We start from the raw sequence: 21,611 nt of genomic DNA, 5'->3' as shown, positions 1-21,611 counted from the left end.
CCTAAAACATCACCTAACCTAAAGTTTATAATTGGCACATGTCCAACTATATGCGGACAAAACTGGAAGTTTGGAAAATTCATATAAACTAATGTAAATATGCAAAGAGAACACAAATACACAAGTAGTAAAGAGATGTACTAAAGTTTACAATTCATTATACAACTATGTTGAGTATGGCTCATGCTTCACATATTGTTGCCGACGGATACGGGGGTCCCGCTCACTTTGGCAAAAAGCGAACGCAAAATCGGCGAAAAACAAACGAAAGGCTGTTATATATGGCGAATGTAGCGATATATCGCCGATTTTTCGGCGACATATCGCCGACACAGGGCGATATGTCGCCGACATTTGGTAAATATCGTGTCGCTGGGGGGAGTCGTGTTGCCCCCCAGCGACATGGCGACATATCGCCCTGTGTCGGCGATATGTCGCAGACACAATGAACTATGAGTGGAATTAGGTCAAACTGTCGCACGCGAAATTGACAGGGCCTTCCTAACAAGAGAATGTATACAATCCACTGATTTTCATATGATCCAAAATTGAAGTATGGTTGTGCTCGATGTTATCTTACTTGCATGTTTGTTTCGATTCTTTATATGGGTCTACACTAGCTCTTTATCATACATTGGTATACTAGATGAACTCCATAAATATAAATCTCAATTTTGCTAGGGAAGAGAAAAACCATTAAATGGAGGAGCAACTCCATGAACAATTGTAAATAAAATTTAGACTTGTTATTGAAGATTCCGTTCTTTTTTGTACTTAAGTTTCTATAAAAATAGAAAATGCCCGTTTGATAATTCACTAAATATAGATAAATTTTTTATTTTTTTTTTTTGGATGGGGGATAATACAAGGGAAGGAATATAACATGACGGTTAGCAAGGTTTGAACTTACGACTTCTTCAATAAGAGGTGTTGAGTTACCAACCAAGTAATCCTATGTTAGCAACACTGGAAATAGTTATGATTGTTTGATAACTTACCCAAAAATAATTTCTGGTGTTTTTTATTTCAAGAAGAAAAAAAAAAAAAAAATGTCCAATGGGTGACTTATAAAAACAACAACAAATATGTCCGATGGAATCAGTTTCTGGTGTTTCAGAAATTTTTATAATCAAATATTTTTTTATCAGATTTTCTTTTCAAAGATTCTCAAAAAAATGGGTCCTTATTTTCCGAACCATGTATAGTTAAGTTACATAGTTATTTATCCAATTGTCCAAAACTCGGACTAGCATGTTCACCAAATACCTTCAATCTCCTCCTTTGCATGTCGCGCAACCAATGTTAACTGAATCCAGTTTCAGTTACAACGAACTTCCTTAGCCATAAATAACAAAAAGAAATTTGAGAATCCGAGAGAAAAATAAATCTTTTCGGTTAGAAGAAATTTCTTTTTGTAGAAAAGATATAAATAAATTTCTAATTTTTGGATTTGTCTATTAATCATTTCAGGCCCTTTTTTCATTGTTTCCCTCCTGTGGGAGATTTGAGTTTTGAGTTTGAAAAAAGCTGTCCATGTTTTCTTCCCTTGAAAAATCGTGAGACTAAGAACGAAGTGGTAAAATCTAAAGAGCACGAGGCTATGGCGAAGCGAAGTTCGGAAGAGAAAAGAAATGCTATCGCTGAAGCCATGTTCAATGATCTTCCTAGGGAGAATCGTCGGTTATTGGAAAGGATCAGAGAAAGATTAGACAGGTGCGCTTTCATTCTCTCTCACTTTCTGTAGATCTGTCTTAATTGAAAAGCTTTTCGCGATGTTCGTTAATGGAAGCGTTCATGGCTTGCAGGGTGGGTGTCATATTAGACAATGTGGAGGTGAGATTTGAGAATCTCCGTGTGAATGCCAAATGCGAAGTAATTGATGGAAGGCCACTTCCAACTCTCCTTAATGCTGTTAAGACAAATCTCCATGTAATAACTTCCTTCTCTCTTAATTTTTCTCTTCAGGAATCTGCTTCTACTATTTTTTCCTCTCTCGGAAGTTCTCTTTCCTTTCTTTGGTAATGCGGAATTTTTCATTACAAATCTTTAGAATTCTGCAATTGCAGCATGTAGTTGTGATAGTGAAAATTTAAAAAAGAAAATTATATTTTTAAACACCATTCATTCAATTCATTTCTTTCTCATAATTCTTCTTTAGGAAATTGCCCTGCACAAAATTCCTTTATTTTCTCTTTACTGGGATGGTATCAATAAAATTTAGGCCTCAACATGTTTTGCTGCAATTGAATTAGAAAACAATTTTGATTGAAAGCCCTTTGATTTTATACTTTCCCTAGACGCTTATATTTTTAGTTTCTCTTTGACAAATAATCTTAATTTTGACTCACCATTTTATCCTAACACTTGCATAATTTGACGTATGAAAAATAAAGAAAATACAATGTATAAATAATTTTAATTTGTTCTAAGTTGTTTAGGTGAAATGATAGAATTTAAATTATGAATTCAACTTGGGAGCCAAATTAATTTGTTTTAGATTAAAATTATGATGCAATAGATCACAATTTTGTGAATCTTTTTAGTTAGGGGAGCAACTTTGGTTATGATAGCTCAAATCCTGCTGATTTGTTGTTAGTCCAAATAAGCTTTAGACTCAAATAGACTATATTAGATTGGAAATATTTTAACCTTGAGCTAAGGTCAGATTTAGGGTTAGGTCTTTGACGTGGCCTTCTTGGCTTGTGTTGATTAAACTCAACTATTTTGTTGGACATTTTTGATAAATTCAAGAATACAACTCAACCCTATTGTAACTTTATTTTCAGCCAAATGATCCCAAAAAAAATATAGTTTCAGCCATATGAAATCACAATGTGTCCAGCAAAGCTTAACTGTTTTTCTTGTTCAGCAGCAAAGGTTAACTCTTAATATGACATTTTACCATGAAATGAATACCATGAGCCTAGACTATAGATTCTAGATTTTCACCACCTGTATTTCCAGCTTATTCAAAAAATTTCTAAAAGAATACCCATGAGCCTAGACTATGAATTCTAGATTTTCACCACCTTTATTTCCAGCTTATTCAAAAAATTTCTGCATAGATATATCAAAACGATATAAACCAAAATTCTTAAATTGAAATCTTCAAAGAAATGTCGTATCCTTCAAGTTCTTTTACTTCGTTCAAAGTAAAATCATTTTACAGAATTGATTTATATTTATAACATCTATACTTTGTAAAATACCAGGTCTTACGTCGATGATAATATTTTGTGTCTGTTTCTTTTAGGCATTGGCCAGGGCAACGTTTAAAAGGTTGGGTTTCAAACCAAAGGAAATAAAGATCACTATTTTGCGCAATATGAGTGGTATTATCAAGCCGTCAAGGTATGGAGTTCTTTCATTTTTGTTATCAAGGAAATTTTATTGCAGAGATAAGTAAGAGACATCAGATTAATCTCTAGGAAGTGTTTGGAGACTGGGAGATGCCACACACATTTAGACGTCCATTGTCTCTGGGACATCAAAATGTATATGACACAGTCCCTTGAGGATTATCTGATTTTATCACTCGAGAAGCAACAATTGCAACTTCTTTCCATAAAAAGATTATTGCTTTATGAACTATGAAATAAGGAATTTCAGGAACAGATTCGCATCCTACTCAAATCTTCATGAAAGCCGACCATCATGGCTGGTGTCTTGTGTGCAAACCTAATCTTACATCTTTATGGGTGACGTGTGTTTGTAGAATGACTCTTCTACTAGGCCCTCCAGGCTGCGGGAAGACTACTCTTTTACGCGCACTTGCAGGCGGGCTTGATCACTCTCTTGAGGTTTCTCTTTATTCTTCTCATCCCTCCATTTTTTTTCTTCTTTTCTTTCTCACCATTGATAAAACTTGGTATTATGGGTATCAACTGTTGATGAATGCATTTGGGAGTCTCATGCGAATGGATAATCTTTTGCATTTTTGGGTCATCTGTATTTCAGTAGTAGGAGTTGTTGGTGTATAATTTCAGAACAATTTATAACATGAAGACTTGGTTTTCTACTTCTTCTGATATTTTGTTTATTCATCTAGGTAGAAGGACAAGTGTCCTATAATGGGTTCAAATTAGATGAATTCGTTCCCCAGAAAACAGCTGTCTATGTTAGCCAAAATGACCTTCACATACCTGAGATGACTGTGAGAGAGACTTTCGATTTTTCTGCTCGCTGCCAGGGAGTTGGAAGAATTGCAGGTAATACCTCATACCTTCTTTCACACTGCTATTATTCATGACAGAGTATATTAATTAAAATGGTGCATGCTTGCCTTGGTGTGGAAAGAAATCGTGAAGGAGGTCGAGAAAAGAGAGAAAGAGGCTGGGATAGTCCCTGATCCTGATGTTGAAGCCTACATGAAGGTGGTCTATGTTCCTAATTTTTAACTTTCTGAAGTTCGTAATTGTTAGCTCGTTTACAAAATACTGATACAGGAAAATTTCTCAATTAATGCAGGAACTATCGATTGAGGGTTCACGGAGAAGTATTCAAACGGATTACATTTTGAAGGTACTTGGTCTTGATATCTGTTCTGGTGTCATTGTGGGTGATGCAATGCGAAGAGGCATATCAGGTGGAGAGAAGAGGAGAGTAACACTAGGTATTGTAGAAAACCACAATCATTTCCGAGATTTGGCTTTTGATTGATTAAGAAAATATTATAAATTAAATAGATTAGTTTGTTGTTCTATATACAATATTTGCCACCACTGAAGAGATATGTAGGTGCAAATTTTGAAATCATTAATAATGGGTCATGTCTAGGTTCTTTGGTAAAATAAAACATGGGCATGAATCGTTCAGGAATCTTGACCATGACCCAAAAGAATCTTGTAACTAAATAACATATCGGGGAGGAGCGATCTAAGAAGCTCAGAACAATTGCTTCTGAAATTGGGTATGCTTCGTTGATCATGTCCATTTAGTGACAAGTAATACTCCAATGTATTGCTTTGTATTTAGTCATTTTGCTTTCCTTATGATAACAATCATGAGTTTTGGTTGATAGGAGAAATGATAGTGGGGCAATCTAGAACCTTCTTCATGGATGAAATATCAAATGGCTTGGATAGCTCAACTGCATTTCAGATTGTGTCATGTCTTCAGCATTCTGTGCATGTTATGGAAACAACAGCGTTAGTTTCACTTCTTCAGCCAGCTCCTGAGATCTTTAATCTATTTGATGATGTAATCCTTATGGCTGAAGGGAGGACAATCTATCATGGTCCTAGGGATCGTGTTTTCGAGTTCTTTGAGAGCTGTGGTTTTAAGTGCCCTGAAAGGAAAAGCCCAGCAGACTTCCTCCATGAGGTATGGTACCCTATTTTTATGTTTCTTGGTTTACGTCTCTGGTTTATAAATAGGTAAGTCATTGGATTTGATTCTTAATAGGTTATATCCAAGAAAGATCAATCCCAGTATTGGCACCACCATGATGTGCCATACCATTATGTTTCAGTCGAGCAATTCTCACAGAAGTTCCACACATTTTCTGTGGGAAAGGAGTTACTGAAGGAGCTTTCCGTACCATTATCAATTCTCAAGTGTAACAAGGATGCTTTATCCTTCTGCAAGTACTCCCTCAGTAAAAGGCAACTATTTAGAGCTTGCTGTAGCAGAGAATGGCTACTAGCGAAGAGAAGTCCCCACGTCTATGTAATGAGATCAATCCAGGTGGATATTTCCTTCTGAGAATCAGTATTATCTTCCTTCCTTTGGTTGTCTTGCTTCTTTTGACTACTTGGGAGGAGGCTGCTGCGCTGGAATATAGAGGGGGAAGGGGGGAGTGAGACACTTTAGACTACAAATTAATTCTCTGGAATTTTTTAACATAAATGTTTTAGTTAAATTCTGGTCATCATGTGATAAACCTGAAGCTATAAATTTCTATTTTCTAATATATGTCTCTTTTATCTCTTTCTCTTCCAATAATGCAGCTCTTTATCCTTGCTATAGTCACAATGACTGTTTTCCTGCGTACACGGATGGGTGTTGATGCTATCCATGCTAATCTGTATATGGGCTCTTTGTTCTTTCTACTGCTTATGATTACAATCAACAACAATCCTGAGATGACAATGATTCTCTCAAGGCTACCTGTATTCTACAAACAAAGAAATCTGTACTTCTATCCAGCATGGGCATTCACATTGCCCTCCTCAGTGCTTAAGATCCCACATTCTGTATTAGCAGCATTTGTTTTGACATCTCTTACCTACTACACTATTGGGTATAGCCCAGAAGCCTCCAGATTTTTCTGTCAGTTCCTCCTCCTGTTTGAAATGCACCTAGTGTCTGGGTCACAGCTACGTGCTCTTGCATCAATTTTCCGAACTTACATGGCTGCTACTGTCGCGGGAAGTTTTGCTACATTTGCGAGCTTGTCATTAGGAGGCTTTATTCTTCCACTACGTAAGGAATAAACGATTGCACAGCATTTTAACTACATTGAAAAAAAAACAACTCAGTTTGTTAATTGGGTTTAACTGCAGCATATTTTCCATCTTGGATGTCATGGGCATTCTGGCTATCTCCATTGTCATATGCAGAGATAGGTATCACCGTCAACGAGTTCCACTCAAATCGGTGGAAGAAGGTGGGTCATGGTGAGGGTTTACATATAATAGCCATTTATTTATTATTATTATTATAATTTTGAACCATGTATCACTTGGAGATGTCAAATGCTGTTTACAAAGCATGACTGCAGGTGAACTATTTCTGCTGTACAAAACTACCTCAGCTTGTAATATTAAAATATTTGAAAGTTCTTTGAGATTATCTGTTGGTAGAATATATTCTGCTGATGAGAAAATAATTAAGCCCTTTCAAATTATAAACAAGAGCATGTATAGAATCATGCTTTGGTTTAAGCATTGAAGCACCCGGTTCTTCTTGCCCACCTCATGCTGTAATTTCCCTTTGAATCAACTTAACTCTGGTTGAATGACCATACCAAATATGGAATTAAGAGAAACCTTCATGACCTTGATGAGTCTCTGAGCCATGCTTCAGAGTTCGGTCAAACCCCATCTGAGAATGAGGACTGAAATAGGTTCCATAAACTTTTATCCCCTTGGTGAGTTTCTGCTCTATGCTTACATGTAAGTCAGCCTGTCTGTCAATTCAACTTTATTATCTTCATTTTATAGGACCAGCAGGATGGATGTAGTAGAATTGAGTGAATGTCTGAATGCTGATTGTGTTTTCTCTCTGTTATCTGGGAAGATTTCGTCTGGAAATGAAAGTTTGGGGGAGCAGGTAATGAGAAGAAGGGGGATTCTCTATCAGGATGACTTTTATTGGATATCACTGGGAGGTTTGTTCGGTTATGCTGTGCTTCTTACAGTTATCTATACATTGGCCTTGACATACTTGAGGGGTAAGTTGGTACTGAGTTGAGATTTCCTTTCATGTATCACCAGTTGTATGGAGCTTCTAGTCTTTATTGTCCTCTTCACATTTTACCAAGATGCTCATCTAATTCAGCTCCAAGCAAATCTCGAGCCATGATATCCTCCAAAAAGCTTTCTCAACTTGAGGATACGAGTGAATCTAATAGCGAGGAGGAGTTGAGGATAGAGCCTGCATCAGATTCTCCTCTGTTACCCAATACGGATGAAACTCGATATGGTACAAGAGAAAAGAGAAGTGGTAAAACTATTTTCCTTTGATCAATGCCTTCTTATTTACTTCTCTGATACTTTCTAGAGACTTGGAGTCTTTATGCTTCATGATTTTCATGTAGGCAAGGTGATCTTACCATTTGAGCCAGTAACATTGTCATTTGAAAATGTGCAATACTTCGTTGAAGTGCCTCAGGTAACTAGCCAGTGCATATCATTAAGCATGACAGTTACAACATTGTTGGTCAAAGTTCTTCAGAGTCAACTTGTGTGGGTTGAACTTTTACTGGAACTGTAGGGAATGAAGGGTAAAGGTAAAACTTATAAGCAGCTTTTAAGAGACATAACTGGCGCATTCAGGCCTCATGTTCTTACAGCCCTCATGGGTGCTAGTGGTGCTGGGAAGACAACACTCTTTGATGTTCTGTCTGGAAGAAAAACTGTTGGAACTACTTATGGAGACATCAGAGTTGGAGGTTATCCCAAGGTTCAGGAAACATTTTCTAGGATCTCTGGTTATTGTGAACAGAATGACATTCATTCTCCAAACATTACAGTAGAAGAATCTGTACTGCATTCAGCTTGGTTGCGGCTTGGTTCAGAGATTCATAATGACATGAAGAAGGTAAGATCGTTCTCATGCTTAATGCAATGCCAATCAACAGGGAACGAGGAAATTGATCTTTCTCCATCTTCCGAAACCCAAACTTCTTTGTTTGAAGTTCTGATTAGAGAAGGCTTAACTGCATTAGAAGAAATATTAAGTGAACAACCCAGTGAAACTTTTGAGTTTTTTTTTAGGAGCTGATCTGTTTCTCGTTTCATTTCAATTGAAGGAACGGATAAAGTTTCATGCAGTTTCTATGCATTGTAGACTTTGAGCAGTGAACTGAACAATAGTCAAAGTTTGAAGCTAAACATCTTGTAATGAAGTTGCAACTACTTGAGATCTGAAAGATTTCTTTGATAGAATATGACCCTGAATCAAAGGGTCCCTGAAATATTAGCTTCTCATTTTTTTTTTGTGTTCCTATGTACTGTGTTTGCTTCCTAAAACATCCATGTTTGTTTTATTTATTTTGGAAAACTCAAAATTTGATTTTTCAAAGCATCAGCTGAAGCAGTAAAGACTATCAATGGATGGTGCTTGTGACTTGATCAATGTATTGCAATCCAAAGCAGTAAAAACTATCAATAGATTGTGATTGTGATTTGATCAATGTATTGCAATCCTATTTAGCATTTCGGCGGATAGGGGGAAAAAATTTAGTTTGTAGTTCATTTTTGTGAGATGCAAATGTGAAATAATTATTTAAACATACAGGAAGTCTTCAATGCTAGTGACTATTATTCAAGTAATTCAGCTACTCAAGCTTTAATTCACTAATTCAATATGTAAAATCATCTGGAAACCTTCCGGTTCAGGATGTGAGAATAAGATCTTTTATGATTTGTTAATATTACAGCTTTGACATATATTGGATGCTTTTTGGCGTTGAAAAGATAGTTAGCTTTGATCATGTCAAGTTCATCTCTAAATTAGTGATGGTTATGCAGTGCCCCTACTCTGCAGGCTTTTGTGAACGAAGTTCTGGAGACCACTGAGCTTGACGAAATCAGAGATAGTTTAGTTGGGACTCCTGGACTCAGTGGTCTTTCAATTGTGCAGCGCAAGCGACTTACATTTGCTGTAGAACTTGTTGCAAACCCATCAATTATGTTCATTGATGAACCTACAACGGGTTTAGATGCCCGAACTGCTGCTATTGTGATGCGGGCGGTGAAAAATGTAGTTGATACTGGAAGGACAGTGGTCTGTACTATTCACCAGCCAAGTATTGACATATTTGAATCATTTAATGAGGTACTCCATGTTTTCTGTTAACTAAATGGTAGACTGTTTTTTCCCTCTTAAATGGCCTTGATGACCAAAATCATCTGAGGCTGCTTACTTCAGACTGCAAATGCACAGAATGAGAGATTTTATTGTAAAGATATTAATGTGCATGCTCCAACACTATGAGCTTTACCAGGACCTTCTGAAATTTGAATTTCTGTATCATGATCTAGCTCTTCTATCAGATTGATGGAAGTCTTGATGAATCTAGAATGCTACAATTGTCATCTCATTTTGTTCTCTCTCTCTCTCTCTGTGTGGATAGTGGTTAGAGATAGATTCAGTACTGTTAGATGGGCACTTCCCACCCTGATATTTTTTATGTGAATTTTCAGAGAGGCCAGAAGATTCCCCTGCTTGTTGATTTCCTTTGTTCTGTCTCTTTTATGCATCAATGTCTTTATTGCTTTAATTTGTAGGCCTAAGAACAAAAGCATTTCTTTGCAGCTCATCCTAATTAAAAAGGGTGGTCAGATCATCTATTTTGGTGATCTGGGCTGGCATTCTAGGAGTGTGATTGACTACTTTCAGGTAATCTCTAGGGCCTGCCAAAATTTGTTTTATTGTTGCCTGTGCAAGTTTGTGACTATTTGCAGAAAACTTATTTTGGCCTCAGTCTGGTTTGTTCTTTTATGGGATTCTTCTTTATTTCATGGAATTTTTTTATTGTTGCTTGCAGGCCATTCCGGGGGTCCCAAAGATCAAGAAAAATTACAACCCAGCCACTTGGATGTTAGAAGTTACCTCTACATCAATTGAGAAACAGCTCAATGTCGATTTCGCTCAAGTTTACACAGATTCACCACTTTATCAGTCAGTATCACCAAGAGATGTCCCAGTGGACTTTTTTCTATAGGCTTTCTTTCTGACTTGTAATCAAACTGTTATTCTTGAACAGGAGTGCCAAAAGACTGGTTGAAAAATTGAGGAAACCACCTTCAGGATCAAATGAATTACAATTTGATACTCGTTTTCCAGTGAGCACATGGGGGCAGTTCACTGCATGCTTGTGGAAGCATTCCCTGTCATATTGGAGAAGTCCAGAATACAACTTGAAGAGGATTTCCTTTTCCTTTGTCTCATCACTGTTCTTTGGTTTACTTTTTTGGAACCGTGGGAGGACCATGTAAGTCATTTTAAAAAATTATTTATAGGTCTACAACATATAGTCTATAACTTGAAATCTGATGTCAGGTGTAGGATTATATCTCTTATTTTGTCAAGCTATTATCTGACTCAGTCATGATATTTGATGGATAGTTTCGACATACTAGTATGATTGATCAGTTCTTGATACTTTCATAAAGGGTAGCAAAGATTAGAAATATGCATGCAATGAGCCAATAATACAAGAGAAACCACTAATTTCTTCAGATACATGGCAGATTAGATTCCTCTCTCAGCGGTAAGACAAAAATATTAATGGGATTTCAGAACCAACTGGAGATTATTTATTAATGGTCTTGTCTGACACATCTTTTGGTATTAGAAAAACAGAGCAACAACTTGTGCTTCAATTTACTAGACTAATTACAAGCCTTGGATGACTCCATGCCTTCTCTGTACGCTTATAATCTTTTATATGCAGAGAACTTTACTTTCCAAATACTCATAACAACAGTGAATTATTAGAAGATTCTAAAAAGAATTAAAAAGTAAATATACTCGACTGGAATTTCCAACTTATTTAAGACTTAGTACATAATCAATCTTGACCTATAGACACACACACATTTTAACTTCCATAGCTTAAAGATGGAGGAAAAAGAGACACACAGAAGACCCTCCTTTTATCCTCAACACCATGTCTTATGTACGACAAGTTCCTATAAATAAAAAAAAATTTACTCAGTACAAGGCCTTTGGAGCCACCCAAAAGAAGGTTAGACACTTAGACATAGGCATAAAAGAATTTAATGGAACACACAATCCTGACATATCTTGGCCAATCCAGGCCTGTGAAACTCATTCATGATCAGATGATCCTATTTGTATGAAACAACCACGGCAGGATCTATGGATCTCAAAAACCAAATCATAATCCTATTATTGTTTTTAAGATCTCGATCACATCCTGATTTGAATTTTGTTGCAAAACTATGCATGTGGTGTACATGCATGGTGAATCCAATTGTTTAATACATTTATTTTACATGTTGAAATGATCGGTTTTATTGTGATCATTATAGGTTATTTTAGGGTTGTATCATAGATTAACCAGAAGGCTGTTGGATAAAAGATGGAGAAAGTTAACGACTAAGATTGGATGTAACTACTATTACTATATCTGTTTTGAGGGATGTTTATTCTCTAAATTAATGATTATCTTTCCTGGAATTGGTTTTCAAGCAATCAAACAATTACAGAATAAAGAATGTAGTATGCATTTTAATATTGTAGCCCCATGTATATATTTCATTACTTCTGCATTTGCATTCTCTTTACAGTATGTAACCAGGTTGCCCATCATGGATATCCTTGAGACTGTTAAGTACAATATATTGTTGATGATTCCTCTTGATTCTGCTTATACCTTGGCTTTGCAGAGAAAAAGAGCAGGACCTGTTTAACATAGCAGGATTCTTGTTCACTTCAATGACTTTTCTTGGTGTCAATAATTGTCTGTCAGTTCAGCATACTGTGATAAAGGAGCGTCTTGTACTGTACAGGGAAAGATTTGCTGGAATGTACTCAATCCATGCTTATTCCATTGCACAGGTTTTGTTTCATCTACTCTCTTCAACATTATTGTACTTGTGTATGATCTGATAGCTCACTAGAAAGAAAAAAAAAAGTTTCTCAAAAACTCCAACATCTAGGATCGTGGACTGTATTACTTTCCTATTAGAACAATCAGCAATTAGATACCAAGTGAAGGACTTTTGGTATACAAACATTGAGTTTGCTTTATTAGTTCCTGGTTTTATTTCTGGTGTTGCCTTTTGGAGATCCAGATTTCCTTCTACTTATTGCATTAGTAAATCACTTACATACTCATTAGTTTTGAGTTAGACCTTACTTTGGTGCCTACTTCTTCTTACCTTGCAGATCCACCATAATGCGCCTTGTAGGGGTAATCACTGTGAAATATAGTTGAGAGAAATAATGAATGAGATGTTATTTTACTGAATGAATGATTAACAGTAAATGGACCAAAACAATCCTGTGATGGTTTTCCTATGCCTTGAATGTGGCATGCATCCTGAAGGATCCTAGCTCATCTCCTCACGATCTGAACCCATGATGTATTGAGTCTAATGATCCATATCTTTGCCAACCCCATCACTATTATCTAAAATTGATCATGAGTCATGCTCACCCTTGATAGTTTTCTTTCCTGACAGATAATGGTTGAAATTCCCTATGTGGTCATTGTATCATCCATATTTGGGACTGCTACATACTTCACAATTGGGTTTCAGTCATCATTGTATAAGTTCCTGTGGTACATCGGGACCCAGTTCTTCACAATTCTCTACTTGGTCTACCTGGGGATGGTGATCATATCGCTGAGCCCAAGCACTCAAATAGCCTCTGTTTATGCATCAAGTTTCTTTACACTATCGAATCTCTTTACAGGCTTCTTGATACCACGACCTGTATGTAGTTCGTTTCATTTCCTATCCATTTCTTTTTCTGATTCTATAGAAGTAATGTGAATTTCAGTCTTTTTAACTATTTTACTTGTAATTTGCCCCTTTTTTGGGTGAGGGATTTAGAAATGGAGTCTGTTTAATTACAATAGAGCATTGGTCCTGCATCATTTCCTTGCAGAAAATCCCGTGGTGGTGGTCATGGTGTTACTGGATCTGCCCAGCTGCGTGGTCATTTGATGCTTTTGTTACTTCGCAATATGGAGATTTAAACAAGGAGATTGAAGCCTTTGGTAAAAGAAAGCAGGTCAATGATTTCTTAAGAGACTACTTTGGCTTTCAACATCACCACTTACCTCTAGTGGCTACAGTTATCGTTGCATTACCTTTTATCTTTGCCTCTCTTTTTGTTATCACAATTGCAAAGGTGAGCTTCCTAAAGAGGTAATAAAGGCAGCAAGACAGAAGGTCTCTGCAGTAGTAAAGAACCCAGTAGAAGCTCACCATCCATTTCCTATGTTTGCTTGTATCTTTTCCTATACAAGTTAGTGTATATATTTTTGTATATAGATTGTTTTTAGCACGATATTCATTTTGTAAGACAAATTATCCCCCCCCCCTGCCTATAAAACATTGTAGCATAAATTTTGTATCACATGGTTTAGCTTGTAACATGAGATTGAGTGATTTTTAAATTTTTATCCGAGGAAGTTTTATGGTCAGCAATATCTCTAACCTCTTTCAGTTTCTTTGAGATCATATGTATGTCTTCTAGTGATCAGGGCTCTGACAGTGTTTATACCCTTTTCCTTCCAATGAAACGCACAAATCACACCTAGCTTCATGCCCTCCTCATGCATCAAGGAACCATGCTCCTGGAAAAAGGACTTCCCCCCATTTTACAAGCACACAAACACAGGTAGTCTTGTGACTGCATGTTATTAGTTTCTTCTTCTAACATCCAACACCTCTTATATGGCAATAACAAGTCAATAAGTAGCTGGTGCGTGCTGTTAGACCCACAAGCAATCACAATAAGTGCAGTAAAATAGTAAATCACAGCACATATGACCCAAAATAATTTTTCAGTGGTTTATACCACATCTGATCTGGGATGTCTCTAGTCCGGCCAAGATGATTAGCACTGATAAATAAAATCATAAAGCTGATCTTCGATGTAATCCAAAAACTTGAAACTGAGTGTCCCTCATCGTTTTTCATACTATTCATTGCATCACTGTACATATCTTAGTTAAAACTGTAACTTGTTTAGATATAGGTTTTCCTCCAGCACTGGCTAAACTAACTTTTAATGAAGGGAATCCATCCTAAATCTTCCTAAGGATCTCTTGATATTCCTAACTAATTTTGTTTATGGCAGTCAGAAAAAAGAAAGAAAAAAATTCTGCCCTGGTGGCTGCTGTCCTGTTTCCCCTCATATGCCTGGCAGTCAGTCGACCTTACTGTTTGAAGTTCAAACCAATAGAATTGCTTTCAAAGTCGATGCAAAACCTTTGATGACTAAATAAGGTAATACTGACTTACTGCAGTACTCAAGAAAGAATGAACTTTCTAAATGATGCCACCCACAGCTAAAAATAGATGGTTTTGTATTTCAGCATGAATCATTTAATACAGAAAAGAATTACGAACTTTATAATCTAATGATGCCTCATCTGAACAACTAACTAATGTACATCAAATTACAGAGCTGGTCGATAACAAACAATATGTTTGTACAGTTCCAAAGCCTCATTTCCATTTTTGAGACCTGGTTCTCTTTTACATTGTTGAGACCCAAACATTTTACATAAACAGAGCTGTGTAATTTGGCAACACAAAACATATTACTCATTTGCCTGACAATCAGTGAGTATAAAGCCTATGGTAGCAAAAAAAAATAAAAATTGCTGGGACTGCTGGATCATGTAGTTAGGGCAGTTCAACAATGTGTTGATAAAAAGTAGAGGACATCTGAACCGAAGACCTCTGATTATTGGAACTTGAATGATGAGAATGAAGGTTGTGGTCAATGTGACCTATCACCTCGCGCTTCAACCTCCATATATTACCACTTAAACGAGCCACCAGTACAAGTAAAATGAGGACTTCCGCTATGAAAACTGTTAAAGAGTATCAATTAACCTGCTCTCCAATCAAATCTAGACCAACAACGAGGAATGTTATCCCTTGAAACAACAAGAAATAGAAGTGAATCCCCTGTGCAGATAACAAGCTTCTCACAGAAGCACTCAACAAAATGAATGCGAAGGCAAGTTCCTTCCTGTACAAACGGTTTCTCTTACGCTTCCCAAATTTTTTTGCTTCCCCTAAATTGTTCTGCTCAGTGACACCTGACACTGAAGAGGCTTCATCATTCGTTTCTACTAGACGATCAATCTCATTTTCATATAAGGCAGTCAAATCTCCTGCTGATGATCTTCCCAACTTTTTGGTAACTACCCATTCGTAGGAACTCCCGAATTTGAAAAGTCCTGATATCATGGCATGGAATTTTGTGACAGACATTGTGTTCTCAAATAGAAGGTAGGGGACAATGAATGGAAAAGACCTTGGGGAAGGAAGAATGTTCAAAATGGACATGATTCCAGGCACATAACATACAACCCAAGCTGGTAGCTGGGCCTCTGGAAGGAACATTGTCAGAGGAAGAATAATGCAGAAGAGGGTGAATGAATAGAAAGGTAGGACAAGCTTCCGCAAGAGGAAGAAAAGCAATATTAGATTGGCCTTCTTCGCCCGACTGATCTAGAGAAGAAAAAATAAAATAAAATATCAATCAGAGATTATGTAGCAACTGAAAAATACACAACTGCATATCAAACAACATGATACCTCTTTTTCATTTGGCAGGGGAGGGGGTGGCTGGGGAACCATTGTCCCCAAATAATCCTCTCCGACCCAACTATACAGCTGGTAAAAAAAATGGGGAGACGGGGAGGGGAGGAAGGCCATGAATTTGAGGTAGATTCCTAATATCCCAAAAAAGATGTGAGGTACAATCCTGACCTTTGAATGAAGGATGTCAAAGAAGCATAACCGGAACAGCTGCATTGGACCTGAATGCCAGCGGTGCTGCTGTTTCTTGTATGCCTCATAGCATTCTGGGAGTTCACAGAGGCACTAAAGAAGTGAAAGAATATAGTTCAGAATTTTCTTTCTTTATGATAATCCAAATGTCAAGTTTGTAATATATGGTGATAGGATGCCAGTCTCAAACAAACCTTTACATCATTCAAGTATATGAACTTCCAACCACAAAGGTGAGCTCGGACAGCAATATCCATATCTTCAACAGTTGTTCTATCCATCCAACCACCACATTGTTCGAGAGCTTTGATCCTCCATACACCAGCAGTTCCATTGAAACCAAAGAAATTGATAAATTCACCATTAACATGTTGCTCAACCTCAAAGTGGAAGGATAAATTTATATCCTGCAACCTCGTGAGCAAGTTCTCATCCTTGTTTACAAAGGTCCATCTTGTCTGGACTAATGCTACATCATCATTCCCCTTCAGAAAGAAAGAACAAGAAATCCCAGGTCAGAACTAAGAACCACCTAGTAACTTAATTTCCTAGTTCTCATCAATAAGTTAACTATATGAAAGAGAACATACGCAGGAAGCATAAGGTGTAGCGGATGTAAATGATCATGACAACCAGACAAGGTACAAGGTCGTCATCAAAATTGCAGAAAATTGATACTGTAGTCCACATGTTAGGCAACCATCAACAGATATTATTTAATCCTAAAGGATCGGAACCATCAAGTTCAAGTACTACAGTCCACTCCTTGTAACACTATCAGGTGATTAAAGACCACAAATGGCTTATTGTATTCTTAACTGAAAGGCATGCAAAAATTGAAACTTCAAAGAAATAACACTTGGTGACTAAGTTCATATGTACTTTAATAAGATAAGGATTATTTAGTGAAGAAGCAAAAAGAGATGAAGATAAGATACAAACAGTCAATCTTCCAATGATGTTTAGAAATGATGAAAGTTCTCATGATCTAAGTAAGCTAAACAAGAATACAAGGATAAAAATTAGTTGGTGATAGGGAAGTTCCTTTACTACTAGCAGAGAAGTGAACCGCCATAAACTATTAATAAATCAGGCTTACAAACTGCAAGTACAAAGCATTAGACAATTGAGCAAAAACTTAACAAATCAAATAAAAATCATACAGAAATTTATGCCAAGAAGAGGAATACTAAGATTCTTATTGAAGTGATTGATGGAGACTTAAGGGAAAGAGAAAAGACATACAAACTGCAAGTACAAACCATTAGATAACTGAGGAAAAACTGAACAAATCAAATAAAAATCATACAGAAATTTATGCCAAGAAGAGGAATACTAAGATTCTTATTAAAGTGATTGATGGAGACTTAAGGGAGAGACAAAAGACATACACGTGGTCTCTGTTAACTCAAAGAAAGCATACGCGTGGATCATTAGGGAGGATTTAACAGTTTTTTGCACAAAGAACTCTCAAAACAGATATCATTGTGCCTGAGGAGTAAGAAGATGCATGATGGAAGGCTACAAGCACTGGGAACATCCAGGGTTCAATCATATCATGTCTACAAATATTATAACTCTGTATGTGTTTCTGCAATTGTGTATATCATAAGATTAGGCCTTGCAATAGGAAGTTACAGGATGTTTATTCACCATTAACAAAGTTTTGACCACCAGAGACTTTACCAGATAATTGCCAAGTGAGAACTATTGAATGATGATATAGAGCCCAGAATTTTCAAAAATAACTCGGGCCAGACAGATGGAAAACCCATAGTCTGTCTGAAGGCAAGGTGATAATATAAATTCCAAATTACCAAAACACCATTCAAGTAATTTGAAATTCCATTCTACAAAAAATTTTGAAATGTGCCACTTAAATTAATTGGAGATGGAAATGGGGATACAAAATAACCTTAAAGTATGGAATAGTTTTCTTCAAGAAATCAGGTCCAGGTTGAAAATCTGCATCAAAGAGCGCAACAAACTCATAATCCTGTACATAGTCATAGCTCATTGCAGATTTAAGATTCCCAGCCTTGTAGCCTGTGCGTATAAGACGGTTTATGTACAAAATCTTTACACCCTTTTGATGCCACTTCTGTATCTCAGCCTTGATAAGAAGTTGAACATCTGGATCATCAGAGTCATCCAGAACTTGTACAAGCATTCTGCTCCTTGGCCAGTCCTGGATGCAGATTGCCGCAATTGATTGCTGATAAACCTGTGTGGCAACCCAGATGAGAGTAAGTTAATCTCTTTGTGAAGGATATCCTTCATCATCCAAGCAGAAGAAGAGATGTTGAAAGATAAATTCACTAACAGAAAATAAGCAATTAAGTTCAAATTTTGGTAGTACACTAAACCAGAAATAAATTAAACAATATCATAACAAAGTTGATATAACCATATAATAGTTTCATTTGCAATGATCTCACATAAGCTAATTAAATGTTTGAAAACTTGCAATTAATAGTTCGCAAGGGCAAACCTATCCAAATGGGCCCTCCCAGAAAAGCTTATTGAAATGCTCCAAACTTTTGCTATGTAGTAGAGAATCCGTTGAAGCTTAAATTTTGTGGATAAGTATACAAATTCACTACTCACATGTAAAATTTGGGTCCAAACAGAGTTTTCCAAATAGAAAGATATAGGTATCAAGACCATAAGAGAGTGCAAAGTAGTAGTTGGAATGCCTTAAACAAGCATGCAGAAAATGAGGTATGCCGATACATGGGAGGGTAATAAGTTAAACTACACTATGAAATTTGACAGGTGGTTAATCCAACGCATATACCAGCTAATTTAAGGTTCAGAATTTCCTTATCATCATTCCACAAGGCAGAATGAGATAGAATACCTAGATAAGCTCATCAAGGCCAAATAGTTCATCTTTTACCATTTTTAAAGACAACAATATGGAAGAAAACAAGGTCAAGAAATGTGACGATGAACTGATCTTAGGAGTCTAACACTTTTTCTAGCAAAATTGTTTGCAAAAGGTTGACAGACACCATGATGCAGTGAACAAAACATAGGATGAGAAATCAGATATCCTATATAAAAATTTGTTGAATGTATGGATTCCATAATCACAAATAAAGAGTGTTTCTTTTAAGTGATCCTTCACAAATTTAAAAACCAAACCCCAAGGAAACTAAAACAAAGAAGATGCATCGTTTGAATAAGAAAAAGAACAGTTAACAAGCAGCAATGACGTGGTAAAGAAAGCTATGAACATCTGGGCATTTCAGAGTCCGAATACCAATATGTCTACTGATGATTACTACGCTCTTAAGGCAACCAAAGTTTAATTATATTAAACCTAAACGAATGTATACACTGAATTACTATATATATAGTTCCTTGAATTACTTATGCATTGAGTCACATTAAGTTCAAACTTCAGCACAGTGGTAAAGTAATTGCCACAGTTTCAGGATTCTGAAAATCACTTAACAGATAATTTTTCTTTAAAAGGATTGAACAGATCATAATTATCCCCGAGAGAGTTGAAAATTCAGTTTTATGTACACACACACAAACTTTCATTATCTTCTGCAGTAACTGGTCCTATCTACACTTGTACGGTAGTATTATGTCTTGCCTTTGATTCAAAACTACCTTTTGTCAGTGTATAACTACCTGTATCTGGTTGTAGCAGGTTATTTTTTCTCTTTCTTTTTCTCTCTCTCTCTCTCTCTCTCCCCCCCGCCCCCTTCTTCCTTTGCACTGTCATTTTCTAAGGAAGGACCTTCAGGATTTCATTAGTTCTGTGATTGTTCATCCAAACAACACAGTTGAGAAAAGAAATAACAATTGGAAACTTTTTATCTTAGTCATTTAAGCTGACCTAAATACTAAATTAGGATTTGTCAAACATTTCAGATGCTGCATGAAGTAGCATCCTGCATACTCTTTCAAAACATGAAACATAAATATGAGATAGATATTAAAAAAAGAAAAGTTAAGAAATGCATAATATGGGATTTGACTAATATCCTAACATTTTGGGGGGAAAGAAGCAGCTGGCAGGGGGATTGAAGAGGAAATATCAGAATAAATGGAGGGTCAGGTATAAATTCCCAGTCTAACAGCTTTTTAAAGCTTTTGTTCTAATAAATAGCATTCACTTCCAGGCAACATACATGACATGTTTAGCAAAGTATATAATTTTTTCCCTTTCCTTAGGGGCGTTAAGAGAAGAAAGCAGAATATAGAGCATTATTCAGGATCCTAATAAGTTACTAATGGAAATAGAATGAATTCAAGAAGCATAACGTTTCTATAAGAATCTGAACTTATCACATAGTAATAAACTATACTATATAGAGGCGAACTATATGATCCAAGAACAGAGCTCAGGGAAGCACAGACCTACATTTTCTTACCTCCCTCTCATTGCACATGGGTATTTGTATGAGCACCAGTGGGTAATCCTCTACATTCTCATTTTCAATATCACCAGAAAATTCCATCAATGGAGTGGGCTTCAACCGGCGAAACTTGATCCAGACACACCCCAACACCAAAATGATCCGATCTGCCGACTGCACCAAGAACAAAACAATGCAAACATTGGACAGGACCTGCAATGGTGGTGCCAGATAATTCGCCCTTACAGAGAGCCAAGTAGCATAAACAATCCCCAGAAAGCCTAGAACATCATCCGAAGCCATTGATGGAGGACTGAAATGCCACCCTTTGAAGTAAGCCAAAAGCTCAACGAGCAGCAATAGAAAGATAACAACCATGAAGACCTTAATAACTCTGTATAGCCGAGACCCATTACGAGAATATGAATTTGAATTAGAAACGATTCTATGTTTTGCGGTTCGAAGGAGAAAGAAGAACCCATGGCTGGCCCAAGAGAGGCAATTCTTAACTTCTTGTAATTTAAGGAGACAAACCCAAGAGAGCTGGAGAGCGCTTCTGCTACGGTCTTTCTCCACAGTAGTAGTTGTGGAGCTATGAATTTCAATGGCGGACGAGTTAGAGTTTTCAGATTTATCTGAGGATAGGGAACCATTCCGCTCTTTCTCCTTGTTCCACCATTGCCGGAATTCGTAATTTGGGGGTGGAGACATGGAAAAACGGAATCGTTTTAATTTCTCTCAATTTATCTCCTTCTCACTGAAGCGTCAGCATTGTAGAGCCATTTACCTGTGTTGCTCGTAGATCCGGTGATCATGAAAGGTGACGGAGGAAATGGCGATGGTCTGGTGGTGAATCGGTGATTCGGTTTCGGCTAAATATGGTAGACGAACACCAAGTATATGTGTTTTCTTCATCAATGTCTGCAAATTTTGACTAATTAGACTAGTGGTTAATAATAATGTTAAAACAGTTTTGAGTAGAAAAAACCAAATTTAGTAACTGAAACGAATTCTTCAAATAACTGTCTTCAGTTATTAGGTGTGTACTTACACACCA

General features: G+C 36.7%; 2 protein-coding genes across 2 annotated transcripts; one reads left to right on the top strand and one right to left on the bottom strand.

Moving 5' to 3' along the window:
* Positions 1 to 1,504: 1,504 nt before the first annotated feature.
* Positions 1,505 to 14,030, top strand: LOC149010289 (pleiotropic drug resistance protein 3-like). Its single transcript, XM_089162968.1, has 22 exons — positions 1,505 to 1,713; positions 1,806 to 1,929; positions 3,254 to 3,351; positions 3,716 to 3,800; positions 4,049 to 4,208; positions 4,297 to 4,373; positions 4,468 to 4,612; positions 5,021 to 5,322; positions 5,404 to 5,685; positions 5,949 to 6,423; positions 6,504 to 6,607; positions 7,240 to 7,393; positions 7,501 to 7,665; positions 7,760 to 7,833; positions 7,936 to 8,262; positions 9,211 to 9,501; positions 9,982 to 10,065; positions 10,214 to 10,347; positions 10,433 to 10,660; positions 12,081 to 12,252; positions 12,879 to 13,133; positions 13,309 to 14,030. Exons 1-22 carry the CDS (start codon positions 1,601 to 1,603, stop codon positions 13,573 to 13,575), a joined length of 4,116 nt encoding a protein of 1,371 aa, XP_089019094.1. The 5' UTR covers positions 1,505 to 1,600; the 3' UTR covers positions 13,576 to 14,030.
* Positions 14,031 to 14,676: 646 nt separating this feature from the next.
* LOC149010288 (putative xyloglucan glycosyltransferase 6) lies at positions 14,677 to 21,545 on the bottom strand. The gene is made up of 5 exons (XM_089163778.1): positions 20,570 to 21,545; positions 18,094 to 18,402; positions 16,373 to 16,663; positions 16,158 to 16,271; positions 14,677 to 15,896 (listed from the first exon to the last, which is right to left on the bottom strand). Exons 1-5 carry the CDS (start codon positions 21,263 to 21,265, stop codon positions 15,264 to 15,266), a joined length of 2,043 nt encoding a protein of 680 aa, XP_089019904.1. The 5' UTR covers positions 21,266 to 21,545; the 3' UTR covers positions 14,677 to 15,263.
* Between the last annotated feature and the right edge of the window lie 66 nt (positions 21,546 to 21,611).

Source organism: Hakea prostrata, chromosome 7 (assembly GCF_041222555.1).
Source record: "Hakea prostrata isolate BN-2017 chromosome 7, UWA_Hpros_2, whole genome shotgun sequence".
Classification (NCBI taxonomy): Eukaryota; Viridiplantae; Streptophyta; class Magnoliopsida; order Proteales; family Proteaceae; genus Hakea; species Hakea prostrata.
This window is presented reverse-complemented; position numbering and strand designations above follow the sequence as displayed.

What these genes read in the sequence shown, in the direction of transcription:
- LOC149010289 (XM_089162968.1), top strand. Translation starts at nt 1,601, where the DNA reads ATGGCGAAGCGAAGTTCGGAAGAGAAAAGAAATGCTATCGCTGAAGCC. An exon ending in CTGTTAAGACAAATCTCCAT is followed by an intron (nt 1,930 to 3,253) that starts GTAATAACTTCC and finishes TGTTTCTTTTAG; the next exon opens with GCATTGGCCAGGGCAACGTT. An exon ending in AGGCTTTATTCTTCCACTAC is followed by an intron (nt 6,424 to 6,503) that starts GTAAGGAATAAA and finishes GTTTAACTGCAG; the next exon opens with CATATTTTCCATCTTGGATG.
- LOC149010288 (XM_089163778.1), bottom strand. Translation starts at nt 21,265, where the DNA reads ATGTCTCCACCCCCAAATTACGAATTCCGGCAATGGTGGAACAAGGAG. An exon ending in CCATGTGCAATGAGAGGGAG is followed by an intron (nt 18,403 to 20,569) that starts GTAAGAAAATGT and finishes GTTGCCACACAG; the next exon opens with GTTTATCAGCAATCAATTGC. An exon ending in TATACTTGAATGATGTAAAG is followed by an intron (nt 16,272 to 16,372) that starts GTTTGTTTGAGA and finishes TCACTTCTTTAG; the next exon opens with TGCCTCTGTGAACTCCCAGA.